The 19,873-nt window shown below is 35.1% G+C and overlaps 3 protein-coding genes across 3 annotated transcripts; 1 reads left to right on the top strand and 2 right to left on the bottom strand.

Moving 5' to 3' along the window:
- Window positions 1-1,421: 1,421 nt before the first annotated feature.
- Window positions 1,422-8,551, bottom strand: TRIADDRAFT_49802 (uncharacterized protein; the record flags this gene model as incomplete). Its single annotated transcript, XM_002108247.1, has 33 exons — window positions 1,422-1,466; window positions 1,554-1,649; window positions 1,743-1,847; window positions 1,923-2,066; window positions 2,434-2,605; window positions 2,673-2,812; window positions 2,903-2,986; window positions 3,058-3,099; window positions 3,193-3,343; window positions 3,514-3,548; window positions 3,647-3,802; window positions 3,879-4,053; window positions 4,133-4,287; window positions 4,387-4,444; window positions 4,523-4,587; window positions 4,671-4,808; window positions 4,913-5,068; window positions 5,195-5,245; window positions 5,349-5,453; window positions 5,524-5,675; window positions 5,772-5,844; window positions 5,929-6,024; window positions 6,136-6,301; window positions 6,384-6,487; window positions 6,575-6,649; window positions 6,811-6,873; window positions 6,973-7,085; window positions 7,234-7,327; window positions 7,396-7,443; window positions 7,549-7,721; window positions 7,895-7,988; window positions 8,081-8,157; window positions 8,326-8,551. 33 exons carry the CDS (start codon window positions 8,549-8,551, stop codon window positions 1,422-1,424), a joined length of 3,627 nt encoding a protein of 1,208 aa, XP_002108283.1.
- Window positions 8,552-11,766: 3,215 nt separating this feature from the next.
- Window positions 11,767-13,809, bottom strand: TRIADDRAFT_19479 (uncharacterized protein; the record flags this gene model as incomplete). The annotated part of the gene is made up of 9 exons (XM_002108246.1): window positions 11,767-11,862; window positions 11,948-12,098; window positions 12,298-12,369; window positions 12,454-12,524; window positions 12,755-12,819; window positions 12,960-13,008; window positions 13,204-13,322; window positions 13,479-13,576; window positions 13,694-13,809. 9 exons carry the CDS (start codon window positions 13,807-13,809, stop codon window positions 11,767-11,769), a joined length of 837 nt encoding a protein of 278 aa, XP_002108282.1.
- Window positions 13,810-15,219: 1,410 nt separating this feature from the next.
- TRIADDRAFT_52600 (uncharacterized protein) lies at window positions 15,220-19,607 on the top strand (the record flags this gene model as incomplete). The annotated part of the gene is made up of 16 exons (XM_002108978.1): window positions 15,220-15,726; window positions 15,837-16,010; window positions 16,188-16,322; window positions 16,497-16,592; window positions 16,680-16,794; window positions 17,002-17,075; window positions 17,191-17,358; window positions 17,497-17,591; window positions 17,687-17,812; window positions 17,930-18,234; window positions 18,361-18,533; window positions 18,653-18,740; window positions 18,831-18,941; window positions 19,020-19,157; window positions 19,232-19,433; window positions 19,535-19,607. 16 exons carry the CDS (start codon window positions 15,220-15,222, stop codon window positions 19,605-19,607), a joined length of 2,580 nt encoding a protein of 859 aa, XP_002109014.1.
- Between the last annotated feature and the right edge of the window lie 266 nt (window positions 19,608-19,873).

Here is a 19,873-nt window from a genome sequence, read left to right as displayed (position 1 = left end):
AATGGCCTTCCTGATCATATTCTAATATGTTATCGTTCATCAATTTGATATAAGTTATAAATCATGACTATTATCATAGAAATTTATAGCATTGCCTTTTAGAGAGAATGTATGCCGTGGATTGTACAAATGTCTATAAAAATACTAATGTTAGGTTCATCTTTCTTTCAGTCAGCGATGATACCTGCAAAGTTATCAATATTGATACCTGCATCCCCGTTAAACATTGCAAGGAACAATGCTATAACTACGGCGCGTCCAAGCTTCGCTGGTTCGATAATGGTTGTTGTCAATGTTTTGGGACTGATTGTGCAGGAGTTGGAGAGCCAATAATGTCGTGCAAGAATTGTAAAGACTCTAGCAACCAGACTACAAAATAGCTAGATGTAGTCACTAATAACTACAATAACATAGATGATATTTCAATCCATTATTTTAAACAGCCAATACTATGCTTCTATTCCTCTTTACATGCACAAGTGATTTAGTGAAGATATATGTAGCATCCGTTCTATGTAACTGCAAAATAAATTAACGCGCTATCTCCAATTTGTAATCGTGCGAGTAAACGATCCTAAACTCATCGTTAGCAAATTTATCTTATCGGAAGCTATTAGAATTCGACTTGTATGTACAGCTGTCAACAGGTGGTAATTAAATTTCAGAGTAATGTGTTATAAACTATAAATAATTTAAATGGTACGTAATTAACCCCTATTATCGCTTCTCATTGGATCGAATTTGATTACTTGCATTAGCATGCCGACGATTACTATAATGCAAAATCACTACCCACTCTCCAGTTTCATCTTTTGTGAAATGGTAATGGTAACTAACAATTGCATCTCTTTATATATTTCTGAATTCTGGCTATATACACAAGAACTATAGTTTTCCCTATCTTTAAGAATATTTTTCTGATCATATCTCTGGTTACTTTTACAGTCTGTTTTTAATACCGATATTATGGACAAAATGTATTTCTTACATCATTGGATCTAATAAATAAAAGTTGACCAATGATATTGCGATATCTATGCAAATTCGGTACTGTTACCCCAAGAAGCTACAACTGCAAAATGTTTATTACCTTGCAACAGGAAATAATCTTATCTAACAAACACATAGCAAGAATACATTACAAGCTATATTAGGCAACTTTAAAGGAACATACGTACAGCAGGTTTCATAACTTACACAAAATATAGTACAAAATTGATAAAATGCCGTTGAATCCATTCAGGAATTGATAGGGTTTAAAACATATCGTAACATTGAAGAGGCCAATGTATTAATATATATCTAATTTAATATAAGTTAAAGTAACTAATTACATTTCAGGGTGTTACACAGACTCATGTAACGAGAAAAGTGATATCTCTTAGATAACTATCAAAAGTGTTAGAAATCTATTTCGGCTACTAAAACGCGTAACGGGTTCGCATATCCTCCAACTTCTTAGATATCTATTAATGCAATGATTATATCACAGGTCACAGACATACCTACTTTAATACAACTTGTTATTTAATTACATTGAAAATTATGCCTACCTCAGGGGGTGTCCGATCAAGCTCCATCGCTAAAGTTCGTCGCTTAGATCCATCCAAAGCATTAAATTGTTCGCACATGTCACCATCAATGACATTCTAACAGAATTTAGAGTCAATATCTTTATCGTCAAGAACAACATCTGATTGTAATTAAAGTAATATATGATAAAGAATGAATCGGAGCCTTACCTTTGCAGGGAAATAATAAGATCGGTAAGCTAAATGATCTCTACCACAAATTGGAGCATTTTCCGAGCGTAAATGCATTTCTAGATGCTGGAAAAAGTCAACCTCCTACAAAAACATTATTCGCATCAGTTCATGCCTCTCAATAGGTATGGATTGCATGGCTATAAAAACTTGTAATACCTCTCGAGAAGTAAATGGTAACAGAACACCTATACTTCCAGAAAGTGTAGTGTAAATCAAAGATTCAGATCCTCCCGGTATTATCGTAGTCTTTTGTAATGACATTACAGTTTCGCCAATGTAAAATGATGCTTCCAGATTAGCCTAAGCAGTTTATATGAAGTATTAAATGCTGCATTTAAAATTAACGTTAATACAACCAGCGTGTCAAAACAGGGCCGACATAAGATGCGTATCGCGACTGTATGTGTAACTGTCCATTACAGAGCTGACTAAGATTAAACTAACGCCTGAACAAATCATAGGTACCTGATAATACTATACTGTAGTATGATAGCATAGTAATAGAAGCTGATAATATATCACTTTAATTACAAAAATAATAAATCCAATACACAGTCTAGTAACTATTTGCGATGGCACTTCAAAGCTGCTTCCATCATCGCTGCTATTATCATGTCCTTTAAAACTGTTCCAATCACATATCGAATATAGAAATATCCTGTAATACCTTTTGCGATGCGCCATTTAGTAGCCCACGATCCCAGAATGCCTTCGCACCTGTTGGGTCTTCCTCAATCTCATCATTAATATCATCAGACAACCGCAATATAGCGATACTTCCGAATTTATCCCCAACAGCAATTGTGTCATAATCGAGGAAACATGTAGCGGTAACATATCTATTGATAAACAGAAACTTTATCCTGTGGACTCCTTAATACATAATTGAATTTTAGTTGACAATACCTAGGACTGACGTCATCAGCGAATACAACAAGGCGGTTTTCTTTCGCTCTATACTTAACAAAGTGCACTGACTCCTGAACGTCGCCAACAATAACTCGACTACCCATACTACTTATAGTCACGATTCGATACGGAAAATTCTAGTATTTTGAACCAATATAATTTTAGTTTCAATTTAAATTAAACTATAAAATTGGCTTGTAATACTATTACCACTAGACATAACTAACCTTATTTTCACACTTCCTTAATAACTTCTTTCGGCCAAGGTCATAAACTCTTAAAATTCTACCAGTACCGACAAGTAAGCGTCCCTATTCACATAAAGTCAGTTTACCATAGATAAGTAAAAATTTCATCTTACATAAAATTCAAGAAGCAATACCTGAAAAGCTGCCATGGCTCGTGGTACTTCTTCGACTACAGTCTAAAGTTGCAAACATCTTGTTAATGGCAGTTGTACTTTCGTGATTTAGGCTAAGTACTCGATTCATAGATTGTAGTGCTTTATAGGAATTACCTTGTGGACTAATTCTAACTGTCCATTAGCCATTCGGTAAGTGTTCATCAATCCTCCGGACGAGCTGCTAGGATTTAAATTAAGTTCTTTTGCAACACCTACCACGACGAAGGTTTCATCAGGCTTGTAAGCGAAGCGACAAATAGCCACACTGAAATTAAGATAATCAATCTGTCATACGCGTAATCGTTTCTGCAATATCAAATAAGGACAACGCTTATAATGTTTTCGCCCATGTCCTCATATTGTATATATATATAGTATATACCACAGCTGCTAGTTCATAGCATGTCGCATCCGTGTATTACGTGATATACGAACCTCAAAGCAGCTTCATCTTGATCAAGTTCAAGAGACTGCAAAATTGTTTTCTAACCCATTACAAATTGAGAATCAAAATAATTAGCAAAATCAAATAAGCAAATAAATTGATTTCTTAACATGTCATCCTTACCTGATCTGGTGCAAGTAATTGAATACAAGAGGCCCACTGGCCATTGCCAGCTTTAGGCTCACCAAATTCCGTAGCTGGTAAAACTTCATTCATAAATGATTCTGCAACTTCTTTAGCTAATTCCGCTTCCTCGTCACCGGCGCTCTCAATAATTTCCTAGCAGGTTATACAATAAAAAAGAGTAAATGATTTTTTAGCATATTACTTTACTATGTAAATGTAAAATTTGTACTTTTGCCATTTGCTGTTTTCTTTCGGACTTCGTGCTATCCGTAAAACATAAATGATCAGATCCAACAACAACCAAGTTGCTATTCTGCTGATCTATAGCAAATCTTCGAGGGGTTAATTTCAAGTTGATTGTCATTTGATTGAAAACAGCTCCTAGTTTTTCTAGCGCTAAAATCCTAAGTAGATAGTTAAAAAGGATTAAAATCACAAGTATCATACTATATTAGATAGAGAACCAGACAAAATGAAACATACCTTAGGGTATCTCCAGCTATCGATACGACACCCTCTGGGCACTGGTCGGATGAAAATCCAGACGCATAGTCAAGCGCGTCATAAGATAGAGGGGTTAGACGGGATACCGACTGAAACATATAACCTAACCACGACCGGCTTGAAATGGCAAGTACCTATAAAATGGAAGAAATAAATATATAGTACCTATAGCAATAATACAAAGATATGTTTTCATGAAAACGATTCAAACTCGTAAAATGAGCATTTCTTACCGCTTCAGAGTTTTGAATTTTAACTTTAAACAGTCTTACAGGTCGCGACCCCAAATACCTATCGAGTATTAGATTAAAATGTTACATTGGTAGCTATAAAACACACCAAGAACAGAAATTATGATTTATAGCTGACCTTGTGCGCGTATCCGACATGTCTCCAGTAACGCTGTCTAGAACGCTCCTAAGAAGTACACCGTTCTATCAAATAAATATAGTCATTTAGTACCGCTGTTACGCGCGAAGATGCATGTTTTTAGCAGCAACTAAATTTTGCGACTTACCTGTAAACCGATATTTAAATAATATGTTGAAAGAACGCCTTGCTCACTTTCTGAAGAGTCACCGCTTCCCATTGCTACTATGCATAAAGACTCCGGCACAGTTGGTAAAGCTTGCATACTCATAGGCTGAAGACAATCCTATTTAACAAGAAACATTAACTGATTCTTAAACCATTCGGATGGTCTTAGGGATAGCAAAAAGTAATCAAATAATGCAGCTACAACGAAAAATCTTTACATACCGAAGGATCTAACGAAATCATCCTAACTGTATGATCCGCTAATCCAACCGCCAAAAATCGACATCTTTTTTCTCCGACTGGAACCGAACCAATACTCATGCAAATAACTTCACTAGAAAATTCTCTTCTTTCGGTATATTCATTTAACTGACCAGACTATCATTAACATGAAATGGTCTCATCAACACATAACTCTTGTTCAACATTGACGAATGTATGTAAGCTATAAGTTTAACGTTAACGGAAAAATAATCACGAAATCGCCAATTTATATCTTATTACCAAATCCATCTCAAAGTAAACCAGTTCCCCGCCAGTTAAAGCAATTGCGACCTACAGTACGTGTGCAATAGTAAATTTAATCAATGTATTGTAATTAAATTTAATGCAGGAACCATCAAAGTATCTTAGTTTGAAGGATATCTTTATAGCATACCTGACGATTATTCACGGCACACTTTGATATTATTTTCTTTCCAGGGGCCTTCCATTCATTTACACGTTTGTCAGCTCTTACATGACGAATGCCATTGGCATAAACCTTGGTAACATAGATACACATTCAGTATCCAAGTATTAGGGATAATATCAAGGAATACGACATAACCTACTTGTAATAAAGCATCATCTCCAATTTGGCAGCAATGTAACGTTGGTGTCGTTCCTAAAAATCCGCTATCAGAGACTTCCTCTACACTTTCGCCAATAGACAGTACTAAGGTAGCATTTACAAAAGAAACTACAATATAGGCGTCGTATTCCGCTAAAGTAAGTGGAGATAATAAGAAAAAGAAGTTGAACAAGCTTGCTATAGAGTATAATAATAATAAACTTTAGAAAAAAATAAACGTCCTATTACCGGAAGCACTTGTTTTCACTGTCCATACACCATTAGGATTACCGGGAAGCTCAGAAACAGCCATTTCGGTTACCTATCGAATTTATGGAAGGATTTGGAATTTGTAGGGCATGAGAGATATTTTAACAAAGTAGTGACTACTAGATAAAAATTTAACCTCCAATCCATGCCGCAAAATCCTTAAAGTCGAGTTTGGACCTCTGCCACAGGATACATACAGTTGTGGGGTATCTTCATTAGCTAAATCAGCAACCTTTCAAAAAATCGTAGTATTGATATTAAACATAGAAGATTTAATTGGTATTAAATTAAAAGAAATCTATGCTGGATTATTAAATCAAATTTTCAGTTCGTGTGCATTTACCTGGCACCCAGTTATAGGGCAAAGACTATCAACTTCATCAACTTCAACCAAGTTCTTAAGTGGTCGCAAAGAATAGTAAAATGTTTCACCTTCGTCAAGAAGCATAGTACTAGAGAATTCTGTTTCCTCATCGTTATCTCCAAGATGAGCAATTTGATATAAATGGCTACAAAAAGATCAGACGGAAGAAATGCATCTGTTACGGTTGTGAGCACATCTAAATCGAAAGTTTAAACTGAAACACCTACTGATTGCCGAATTCCGATGAAGCAAATAAGAAACCAGTTTTAAGAACAATCATCGATGACGCAACAGGTATAGTGTCAAAATATTTTAGTTTAATAGATGATACCTGGAATAAAAATCGTAATGTTTTATTTAGTATTTAAATCACCACGAAAAACGGTTACGTTGCTATCAGTGTAAGCATTATACTAACCATATCATCTTCAACCGTCAAAGTAAGTTTAAAAATATCGCCTTGCTCATTTTGAATGAAGAAAAAAAATAGAGACTGCAAAAAATCAAGATTATAAAATTTATGACCATGACAATACCGAATTAATCAGAACTCTTCACAGTAGTGGAATAGCTACAGAACAATTCAAATCAAAGAGGGTTTCTTAATGGTATAACTCTCCTTCAAGTATTCCTTAGCTAATTAGTCTATATTACCTTTGTCTTATGACCGGCATAACAAACAAATAGTATACCACGATCAGGGTCGGATAAGTCGTACTAAAATTAAGTGCCAAAGTATTATTATATTGAATATTATATAAATTTACAGGTAACGTTAAACGAGCCACCAACAGCAAAAAGAAATGCAAATTTTACCCTGCGGCGGGGAATTGGCATCCGAATATCAGGTTGATCACCAAAATTCTTATAAGTAATAAAATTTTCTGAACAAACTAAAATACCACTTGGTCCGTCATTACCCCCAGGTACTGTTAGGAGAATAACATCAATTACAATTTATTCTGTGCACCTTATCAAAGCTTAGTATCAGTTCGTAATATGTAAACTACTATCAAGCGCAGTCAGAAATATTCGAAGAATAATTTAAACATTAATGACGCTAGCATTTCCTTTTACCTGGAATCAGCATATTGCTAAAATCTTGTAATGTCTCCGTGAATTTTCGAACAACATGATTTAAACCAAGATCCAATTCGTAATATGTAAGCATCTGTAAATATATGCTACACTTAGCAACTTCTATAGTGTAATAATTCCATTACAAAGTCATTGATTAACCTGTCTGGTTGTCAAAGCAGCCTCTCCTGTTGGATCATTATCAGCCTCCTACGAAAAATGATTACATTCATTATGATGAAGCTTTAAAATTTGAGAAGAAATGAAATGGTCAATAAGTTCTATTGAACTTATTAAATTTTTTTTAAACCGTACCTCGTAGTCGACTTCAAGACAAGCAAACACCGGATTTTCAAATCCAACGTCAATACCGACAACACTAAATACTACAGTATGAGATTTATGAGCTTCAAGCGGCGACGAAATGGTTAATCGGGCAGATGTATCACGGTTTAAAATGTAAACAAGTTTTTGCTTCTCCATTGCACCTAAAGTGATAAAATTGGAATGATCAAAAAATTGAGAAGGAGTAATTTGGATTTTCTAAGTGCGAAAGTAGTACTGTATATTCACAACTAAAATAATAATCAGTTCTATACTGAATATAATCTAAGTTTAATACGAGGTTCCACAAGCTAACGATACTATACTTTATTCTTACCTATCATTACGGCTCTTCCTTTTGGATCGACTGCTAGATATTGACCAGGAACAATTCGTCTACAACCACTTTTACCAAATGTCTCTTGATGAATCTATAGTTAGGTGATTCATCAACAATCATCTTAAGCATTATATTTTAAGTCTTTTAGCTAGTCTATAGATAATACCATTTATTATCAATTACCTTTTCGAAAGTGTTCTTAGATGGAATATACTCTAAGATAGTAATACGGCCAGAATCGCTACCAATCACCACATAATCTAAAAGCAGGATTTGATCGTAATTAAAAATATATGTAACATTTAAAGTAACAGTACTACTAGCGTTAGCTTAAGTATTTCAGGTGTGAGTTATTAAAGTAAAATTTAAAAATTTCTTAGGAAGGTAAAACACACAAGCATTTAACTTAATCAAACAAGACATCTGACCTTTGCTTCCACCAGTTAAGCGAAAAGGAGCAAGACAACGAATTTCTCCAAATACTTCTAATGTCGTTATCGAGTGAACTTTACCGCTATTTGCATCTGGCCGAAGTAATTCCAACACTTTACCTTTCGCTGCAATAATTTCTTGTTGTTTGGTACCAGAAAAATTACCGTGAACAGCACATGTTATACATGATGATTTTTGCAAAGTTAGACTGTATAGGTACATCTAAATTCGGGGTATAAAGAAAAATTGATAAAAGTTATCATTCGTAATCCTTTTATTAATCTACTGTCATAAATTGTAAAGAGTGTGATAGTGATATTTGAAATTATTGGTATTTCATGATTAGGATTTAACGTTGTACATTACTGTGCAAATAGTATTGCTCTAACAGCGAAATAAAATATGGCACTTTATCACCATGCACAAAGGCGCATAAGATGTAGGAATTGTTGCTACGGCATCGCTGATATAGCACTTGGATTCAAGCCAGTAGTTACCTCGCAGTCAACGCGTTGATGGAATAATATGCAGTTTTACACAATATAGGCTAATTTTATGTGTTACAGCTGTAGATATTATCCAAAGGGGAATCTCTCAATATTTATAGCGTTTAATATTCTGCAAGATGTATTGCTGCTTTACTTACAGTTGGTAGACAATTATAATCATTGGAATAACTGAGTACAGAGTATATAGCATAAACAATATTCTTCAAGACGATGTTGAGGAGACATAATAAATCCCACCACCTACTACAATTTAACCAAAACATTTAACTCATAAACACGATTTTGGCGGATATTGTGTCTGCATATTACGTAGTTTATTCTACAATTTGTGTCGCTTTGTATTCATCTGTTCCATCGTTCTTGAGTATCTCAAATGCCAAAATATTTAACTCATAAACACGATTTTGGCGGATATTGTATCTGCATATTACGTAGTTTATTCTATAATTTGCGTCGCTTTGTATTCATCTATTTCATCGTTCTTGAGTATCTCAAATGGCTAAAGATTACTGACTATAAATATCATTTATCACCCATAAAGATACGTAAACGTGTGCAAGTAGTTTGAGTTGTTACAAGTATGAACGCGTATTCGCAACTTGGCTAGCTTTACCTCGTATATCTAAAATACACAAATCGCAATCATTATGTGAGATATTCAGGCCAACGAAGTAAACGGCAAACAAATGAACGACATTCATTATCTAAATTGGATGACTGTGATCTAATGACCCATTTTATGCATTGAACGCACAGCAAAAGTTATTCTAAGAATACGCAGGAATCGCGCTGGCTATCTATTGAAAGATGACCAATTTTCCCAATATCCTAGTAGTGAAGTATCTCTACTATACTCAATTTCAACATGAAAAGATGCTCGAAAAATACCAATTAACCACAAAATTTTACTAAGTAATCTATTCGACTTTTGCAGTACTAAATGATCCGATTAGGTTCTACCTATGACGAGAATACGTTTCGGTGGCTGTAGTTTGTTTGGACCAATGGATGATATCTTGTCAGGAAATGGCCTCGTTGATCAAACTATTTAACTACTCTACACATCTCATTCACAGTCAATGTATGTTACTGTCTATTCTGTAATTATTAGCGCGACAACAGGGGCTATCATCCGTATTCCATTTGCTCAAGAAAAGTTCAACTTTGAATAATGGTCATTGTCGAATCATCTCAATGATTTACTGTTCATCTCTCCAATGACGACTCCATTGCAAGCTAGTACTAGCTGTCAATACATTGAATCCAATAAATAATTACATCCATAGCCGATATATTACCTTTTCTAATCTTCACTTTACAAAAATAGCCAAGATGAGCAATTTCAATGACTGGATGAGCAGCGATTCGGAATAGGATTATTTAGGCTATTCTGAGGTAGCTGCGACGAATTCGACACGGGCTGACGCTTGACAATTGATCAACCGTTTTGGCTTGAGTCGCGCATGATTTGACTGCGTCGGTAGTCAACTGGTACTGGTACTGGTACTCGTATGCGGCTTATCGAAGCCACTTTGCTACTGTACTGTATACTGTAGACTACAGTACAGTACTGTACTGTACACCGGTAAAGGCAACTTGTGGGGTTTCGACTGGAGATTTTGCATTTGGTACGATACTGTATCAAAGACTACTCAACGATTTATACTTTTCCTTTATAATTTGAACAAGTCCGACGGTAGAATACAATCTACACAGACCGTTGCAGATATCAGGTCAAATCGTGTATTTTTTAATTTTCGCGGATAAATCAGGTCCATCGTGTCATCCGTAGCGATGTCTGTCAGTCTGTCGAGAATGACGTTCATGTAGTAAACACACGAACCAAGTCTTGACGAAACACTGTGGTAGTAAACAGGCTTTCATCAATATTGGTGCCTATCCAAGTTAAATTAGAGCTCTTGAAAGAAATTGAAAGGTGCAAAACTCGGTGAAACCAGTGAGTTATTATACGAAAGTAATATGCAATGAAAAAAAATCTCTAGTACTGTACTTCCAATGAAATAAATCAATTTAAGAAACTAAGCAAGCACACAATATCATCTCCAATTGTTGGTGCCAATGCAGAAGTGAAAAGAGAAACACAGTACCTTACAATACTGTTTTAAGTGGGCTACTAAAAAATTAGTAATGACCAACGTATTGAACTTGCGACAAATAAGCAATCTATTATAGGTCTCCCTACAGAAAATCCGCACACAATCAATATCTATTTAATTAATGTGATGCAGTTATTGCGTTCTGTAGCGGCCAAGTATGTAAATAGCGTATCGATATATCTTATGATATAGGGAGCCACTAAATGGTTAATGCAGGAAAGCAATCATTAACACGATATTGGATGATCTTCACCGTATGGACACCTGCATTATGTTTCGTACGTAGGTATATCAGATCAATAAAGTAAGTATTGACGATAAAAATGTCTGATTAATCATATTTTACAGTATCTTTGACTGAATGAGCTAGCAATAGGAAAGACTTTATTAAACGTAAGGAAGTGTTTGCAATTAAAATATGAATTAACGACAGTTTTTGGCAAAGTACAAATTTAATTAGTAAGTTCATTTATAACAAATTATATGGTCTATTCGTATTATAATATCTTCCTTCGTAACATAATGTTTTTAAAGCTTATATAACTTGGTTATGCATTTCTTACTGGATGTACTACAAATAATGATGCAATTGTTAACTACGCAAACTACCCTACTACTTTATATATACATAAAGCAGGTCATTCATTAATTTTGCTAAGGCTATCGCCCAATATGCGGTAAATGCAGCAAAGGTTGAACAATATTACCGTATGATGATAATAATGTAATCGGATAGTTATACAGATTCTCCAAGGTACGATTTCCTGTTATTACTATCCGAAAACCAGCGTAAAGAGCAGAGCAGTACAATCTACAATTTACTGAATACAGGTCGCGCCTTTGTCTGAAAAGACTTAAAAATTTTCCCCATGTCTTCCGATTGTAACATACACATGTTCCACGCTGCCTATTTTCAACAGGAATGCATTAGATAAATAATTAATCAGCTGAAAAATTTCAAATCAGCCAAGCGTGTAGGTGTATCTCCTTACAATGTGCTCTAAACCTTCATCTACTGTGTGATCCCGAGAATAGTTAAGGCTAACTTTCGAGGATAGAACAGCTATTGGACTTTTAGCGGCAATCAATGAAGCCATCTTTAACGCTGCTTGGAGGACCGTATTATTATCGGCATGCACATTGCTACAGTTATTATGTATAAAAGAAAAAAATCATTAATATACAACCAACGAGCAAGTCCCTTCATTTATCGGCATGAAGCTGGCTACTCATTAAAACAAGCACCTAAAGCATTATTATTTACCGTATTATATGCCATTACTTATGGGTAACACTAAGATAAGATTACAATTTTATACAATACGGGGATAAAGCGTTCTACCTAACAAGGCCGATATCCTTTGCTTCATCAGATGAAAAATTTCGAGCCGTAAACGCTAATTCTCGAACTATACTGCAGTATTTAATTGACAATACAAAATTAATCACATCGCACATAAAAAATTCACCGACATTTAAAATTGCAAACATAACTTACCTATTGTTTCCGATAATTTTGGGGAGGCGTTGTAAAGTTCCTACATCGGCCGCAAGCCCAACATCGACTTCCTGTTATAGGAATATGCACAAGTAAATACGTGCATTGAAGTATAAGAGCATTCATTAATCATTTCGGTTATATTGTAATTTTTTTGTATCCTGCATAGAACTACGATAAATCTAGGTAACGTCTGAAAGATTATAGAACTTATGCTTTAGAACTGTTACACGCGTACAAATAAATCTATTGACTGTAAATAATAATAATCGATATAGTCTACGGGAATTATCAATCTTACCTTAACAGAGAAATAAGTATCTTTACTACAAAGTCGGATATCGCAACTAGAAATTAAATCAATCCCTATAAAGTGAAGATAAGTAGAGCCGCGTTTATTAAACCCTGAGCAATAAATATTATTAAGCATGGAAATGACTAGATTTAGTGCATAATTATCCTTATTTTGCAAGAGGTAGCTAAACAAACTCATATCTCCGTCTTACCAGCGCCAACACAGGCACCATGTACTGCAGCAATTATAGGTTTTGGACACTGTTGCAATGTTATTTACAATCAAAACCGTCAAAGGCAATAAGATCATTCAAGCATAATAAAACTCTTTTGGTCTAGTGCAATTGAGCTCTCTTAATATTAAGTACTCTGACACCCACATGAAACGTATCATACTAGCATATATTCTTATATGGTGCATGTTAAAACGCTTAGATTATAGTATTGAAGTGGTACCTTCTCCATAGCCGTAAAAACATCTTGAAAATCCTTGATATTCTGATGAAGTCTTAAACCCATCCTAGCAGCATCAAGGTTACGATCAGGCAAGACGTTAAGATCGGCAAGGTCAATACCTGCAAGATTAATTAGTGCAATGGTCAATTTAATATTCTATTCACAACTTCTATCGATCCACTATTATAGCATATAGTTACTGGGCATAAGAAATTTAATACATATTCGGTTTTACCAGTATTATTACTGTGCAATACTTAATTGTATATGACTACATGTAGTACCTGAAGTAAACATTTTGCCCGCTCCTGAAATTACGACTGCTCTGCAATTAGGATCAGTAGCTAATTGGTCAAAGCAGCTTTTCAAGTCCCTAAAGAGAAAAAATGACATTAAACCGTACCGCTGTATAGGATTGATTAAATTAGTCGTGGATTTCATATATGGTATAATCTAAAGCATATCAAAGTACGTATCATAGATCATGTACCGTCTCAACTGTCTGTTTACAGCATTCCGTTTCTGTGGTCTGTTTAACTGCACATGGAAGACAAACTCAGATGGCTGATTTACACGTAGAGTATCAAAACTGTAAGATTGTGCCATGTCTTTAAAGTTGATTATTGTAATAAATGAAAATGTTCTGATTAATCAGTGTAGCGGAGGAGATCTGAAATAGAAAAAAAGAGCATACGCTTATCTTACTATCCGCACATAACTATACATAACATTGATAGGTGACAGTCTCATGTGAGGACAATCGTAATGGAAGAATACTCGCATATAAGCATAGAGTCCTATTTTACGGACATCTAGCAGATGGTTACGAAAACGAATGTTCGTTATTAACTTCAGTACTATCTTAAAGACAGTATGAGTTCTTTTAATTTAAGAAATTTTACAGTTTTCAAGTACTCTACAGTAAGTGTATCTGGTGGCAATCTAATGCAGTCTTAATATGTAGAGACGTATTCGATGGCATATACTCGTATTCTGTATAATTGCATGAAGTAGGATATGGGAATAGTGAATTATGTCTATGCAGCGAATGAGCTAGCACGCACTCGCTACAGGTTATCTTGCTTTTACGTGTACTGTATTGCAATGATTGCAAACGAAGGCTCATCGTGCGTAACTCGTTGTAGCTGGTGTCTCATAGGCGTCCTTCAATTAAGTTTTCATCAGCAGAAGCAGGCGTAAATTACGCGTAATAAATTCCTTTCTGCTTCCCAAACTTGATTGCACTGGCAAGTAGAGCACTGTCCAAGTACAGTATTTTTAATTTATTATTGCAGTCCACTGCAGTATCCTGTATGACCATGATCGCATAACAGGAAAAGATTAATCTTATCTGCATTTACCTCTGTTATTATTTGAGTAAGTCTGCCTTGAATTGAATTCATTAATTGAACTCCTACCGCGATAGCACGATTCGGAAATGGATATTCGCTTGAGCCAAAGATGAAATAGAGAGAAATTGTTTTTGCAGCTTAACTCTATCCTCATACGTAAGTTTCCTACTGTACCGTATTTCGGATCCACCCTTGACTCCGAAGTCCGTGGAGGTCATGGGAAGTTTACCTACAGTACAGTGTATAGTGTACAGTACTGTACAGTACTGTAGCTTCTAGAAGTTCCCGACGAATTCAAGTTTGCTGGATGGCAGTACAGTACAGTCCTGGATGTCGTCTGTAAGTAACTGCGCACTCTCATTCCGTTCCGTACTCAGTACCGCTGTATTGTACTGTACAGTACAGTACTCGACGCAAATTCCTACAATTACAGTACATGTACTGTACTGTACACTATGCTACGAGCCTGTAATCAGTAATACAGCACAGTACAGTACAGTACTATTACTGTACTGTATGTCCAGTCCAGTACGGTACTGTGACCGGGCAAACGTTTTCGATCTCAGCATTTATTCTCATATATTATTATTATTATCGATAGTTCAATCGGTTGAAAAGGTGTAAAGGGAAATTCATGGCTTCAATAAAGCGACGTACTAAAAGCATGGGTAAATTAGACTACCATAGTGGACTACTAGCTCAAGTCGAGAATTTAGAGGGTGATGTATTAAATTTACAGCAAGCATTAACTTCTTATTCGCAAATATTAACAAAGATGAGCAACGCTGGACTACTCCTAGCCGAAGCTTTTACGTCAGTTTTTAAAGAAACACCATTATGGGAAGCTACTTTTAAACATACCAACACAATGAATGAAATTAAAGAAGTCGTTGACAAATGTGTTGTCAGACTATCACAAAATGTTGTTGCTACAGTAGATCAATTTAATTCCCTTTTCCCAACAGCTAAGAAAGCAATTGATGCACATAAAAAGAGCTTTGAAACGTATGAAAATTATCGTGAAAAATTACAGAAATGCGAAAATAGTGGTGATGGATCCAATCGATATCAAATGACCCAAGTGAAACTACAGTCAGCCTCCAAGGAATTTGCTATGGAAGATAATAAATTGGCTAGCATTATGAGTAGTATGCTAGAATACCGTGTTCAAGTTAGAATAACATTAACTTCTTCAATTATTTGATGCGATTATAGATGACCAACTAATTCATTGTATTGATTGCCATTCATATCGCTTTTATGTTGATTGATCCCCGATAGAAACTTGGAGCAGCTTTCCTCTCATTAATCGATATCGAGTCAAAAGCATTTCAGACTACTGCCAAAGCCCACAAAGCGTTAGATAATCATGATTCGGTTGGGGAAATTATTAGAAGTAGCGTTCTATCAACTGCTGTAAAAGATGCTACCAAGGAATGGTTTAACGTCATTAAGGTGAAATCAGCCTCTCATCGTCTTTAAAATTTTTATCGTAGGACCAGTTCAATATTGCGATATCACTAGCTATCTACTTTCTCACGACTAGTTGCTATACTGTACGCAATATAGTAAAATAGTAGCAAGAGTAATCTCACATTATAATAAAGAGTATTTTTAAAATGTATATTGTAGCTAACTAGCAACTTGCGCAACGGATATGGATTAAACATCAACGATCTGGAGTACTTATCCGGAGGATTAAGCGGAGGAGAATTAACTGCGGAGAAGAGCGAGGAATTGAGTCAAAAATTAGATAACTTACTCAAGGTATATTGAAATATAATACTATTATTACAACGCGTACATGGATAGATGTTACTGTTATTATTTCGTGAATAAATAATTGCAAATACATGTCTTACTGCATGTTGTACGTTGAGGATAAAGGACAACATTCTAACAATAGTCAGACTTACAATCAATTTTAACAACTATTCGCAGCTATATCGACAAAGACTTGACTCTTTTAACGATAACTATGAAGTTGTAGCAGCTTTCCATTTAAACCCTGATGGATTACGTGATGCTCTTAAGGTTGTATGTGATTGAATATTACAATTGTGTCGAACAATCTTTTCAAAGGTAGCACATTATATTGAAAGTCGTTTCTTTGATTTTGAATAGGATTGTTGTAGCTCCTATGAGGCCCGGAAACCTTGTGAATATAGCAGTACCATGACAATACAAGATGTCATGGAGCAAATCAACCGTGATATACCTCAGATTGCTATAAAAATAGGTTTGCACTTACTTGGAGTAATGTACTTTATGACCGAATTATTGCTGTTTTGTGCAACCATAAAAATATTAATCTTTTTTATCTTACATATATATATATATGTTATATATATACATAGCTTTACTGCAAGACATCATTACTATCATTATTTAGAACTAGTCGAATTTGCACTAGCTATTCACAGTGTATGATCATACTTATATGTAGGTGAGAAACTTTCTACTAGCGAGAATTACAGAGCCGATACTGATAATGTGCAAGAAAATGTTGATACTAAATTGGTTTGTATTTTACATTCGTACACGTTAACATCTTTTACCAATATTTCCTAAGATTGTAAATATATAACTATAAAAGTAAGAGTGGGAGTACTAGACTCTATTTTTATTTATATAGAAAGCCGTAATGAAATTGATATCGGCCACAACCTATCATAACCGATTACATATATCAGCTGATCTACAAAAGGATCTTGCTATCAGCGTATTGCATCAGATTTCTCGCTCCGTCGCTAATTATTCGTCTAAAATTGCTGTCCAACTAGTTTTTGGGAAGTCTAATCTGGTATGTTTCTTGCCTTTCTACACGCAGACTACATTAATAACTGGATCACCATAAAAATTATCCCAGTCTTTCATATGATATCAGTAATCTATATTTTCTTGTATTGCACTTATATGAGCATAAAATTCTCCTAATAAGGTTATGGTCAAGCAGAGTAGTGATTCTAAAGATACTCATCCAGCTCAGATAATGGCGAACGGGGATAACCTCATTGTTGCTGTTCCTTCATCATGGTATAATTTCACAATTGTATTGTTATCAGTCTGTAAAAATATTTAACACTGTCAATCGCTTAAATACGATATGCCTTACTTGATTGGAACACTAGGTGGCTTGTTGAAGATTCTGCTACGTTTGGCCTTTTATGTCGTGATATAGACCCTTGTGATCACTTTGGTGTGGTAGATGCAACGTACATTGCTTTTTTCAATATCAAAGATTTTATTGCCGGCCGGTAAGCTAAAATATAGATTATGCATAAAATATATACTATTGTTATGAGTCATAATTTCTGTACTTTGACTGGTAAAGTCTTACCGGGTCTAACTGATATCTTTATATATTCCACTAGGTCTCAACAGCTACCGTATGTCACTCTTCAAAAACGATTGGAATCTCCACCCTCAATGATAACACCGACGCACTACAAATCTGATAAGCAAAAGCGTAAACCTTTTAAGCTTTTCTCTAGTAAAAAATCTAAAAGTAAAGGTAGCGGTATGTTAAAAACATCGAGAGATCCTTTGCCAACGATCGAATCTCCTACAATTCTGGAGAGTGATGCCTTTGCAGCCGCAATGGAAGATGATCAAGCCAAAAGAAATTCTTTCCCTAATAATCGAACGCAATGGAATAGGGATGAATCATACCAACCAGGTATTGTACTCTTTTAATTTCATCCATTCATATTGCAGATCAAGATATCGTCTTTATGGCAATACGAAGTGATCCATTAAGGGTTAAGTTTATAATATTTTGACTCCTGTAACTTTCAATTGAAAGGTCGAAGAAGTCACTCGATTCACGGTTCGCCTAACACTTGGAAATCAAAGCCAGAAATTAATTCATCTAAGGATAATTCATTAAGTTTTCAATCAAGTAATAATATCATGCCTTTAGAATCGATCAGTGACGGAGACGACTATGATGCTTATGGACCTGATCATGAATACGTGGTGTGTGTAATAATTAGTTAACTTGAGAGACATGTGAATTGTAAATATAGATATTTCTTACACTAGACGATTATTCTGATTTAAAGTAAATTATGAATTTTTCTTTTCAACGTACATAGGCTACAGAAGAGGTAGAAGACGTTCCTGGTGGATGGTTTGAAGCCACTTCCTTTATTGATATCCCTACTGCCGATGAAATGGAAAATAGTAAGTCAAAATTTAACCCAGCGATATCAAAGATTCTTTGTAACTTGTAATCATTACGCGATAAAATTTATTAAAGTATTTCTTATCTAGTGAACCCAGAAGGTATTGCATCAAACCTTCCATCAGACTCAGACATACAAAATGTAATCGCATTTCTTTCTAGAAGAGAAAATGATGAACGTACAAGGCATGTTCGCACAGGTACTTTTATCAATAAATTAAATTTCAAAAATTTTTGAATCAAGGTTCACACTTTTATCTTAATTAAGTATTTTTTAGTTCATAGTAATCAATCTGCGTGGGGTAATCGACATTACGAAATAGCGAGGAATGTAGATCACCGTGATATAAATTATCGTAAATACGCTCATGGAGGAAATTATGGCATCATTGGCTCAGGCTTAAGTGAAAGTATAGGTATAAACGTATATTGTTGGCTTTGCTATCTACGATACTTATAACTACATAACCCGTATTGTACTTATTTTTAGGAAGTAACATCAGTGGTAGTCAATACAGTAATTATTCTGGAAGTTCGTTATCGTTAGCAAGTGGTGGCGATTACTATAGGAATCGGGATTATAGACATTCACCGAATGGAACGCAATGTAATAGTAATAGCAGCAGCAGCGAAAGTATATTTTCACTCGGTAAAGGCGTAGCTGGTCCAGAATTATTTGCAGTTGCTACTAGGTACCGTGATTGAAGGCTACTTTAGAAATGATTTTTCATGGCTTTAAAAATTACACTCCAATAAGTCTTGTTTTCTTACAATCACATTATTTCATTTTCAGCGCGGCAGATGAAGCTAGATATAAAAATTATGTCAGTATGGAAGATATTCGTAGAGGCGTAAGTTTTATGTAGATTTTATATTACAGCAATTAAATATGTTATCTAAGTTTTGACCAACCTCTTCAATGTGTGTGCACATACGGATGGTAGCGAAATTTTATTTAACGGGTCGTAATTATAATATTCATCTCTACGCAATCTTATACTGATAACTCGATTTCGAATAATTACGACTTGAAAGGATTACGGGAGAATGTGGCCCATATATCCATGTTGGGAAAGAAGTACGTCAGTTTGCAGTAGTGGTCACTACAGAGAGACTTTTAGTGGTATGTCAC

The sequence above is a fragment of the Trichoplax adhaerens genome, genomic scaffold (genome assembly GCF_000150275.1).
Source record: "Trichoplax adhaerens TRIADscaffold_1 genomic scaffold, whole genome shotgun sequence".
In the NCBI taxonomy this organism is placed as follows: Eukaryota; Metazoa; Placozoa; class Uniplacotomia; order Trichoplacea; family Trichoplacidae; genus Trichoplax; species Trichoplax adhaerens.
The sequence above is the reverse complement of the archived record's forward strand: the minus strand, read 5'-3'. Positions and strand labels throughout refer to the sequence as shown.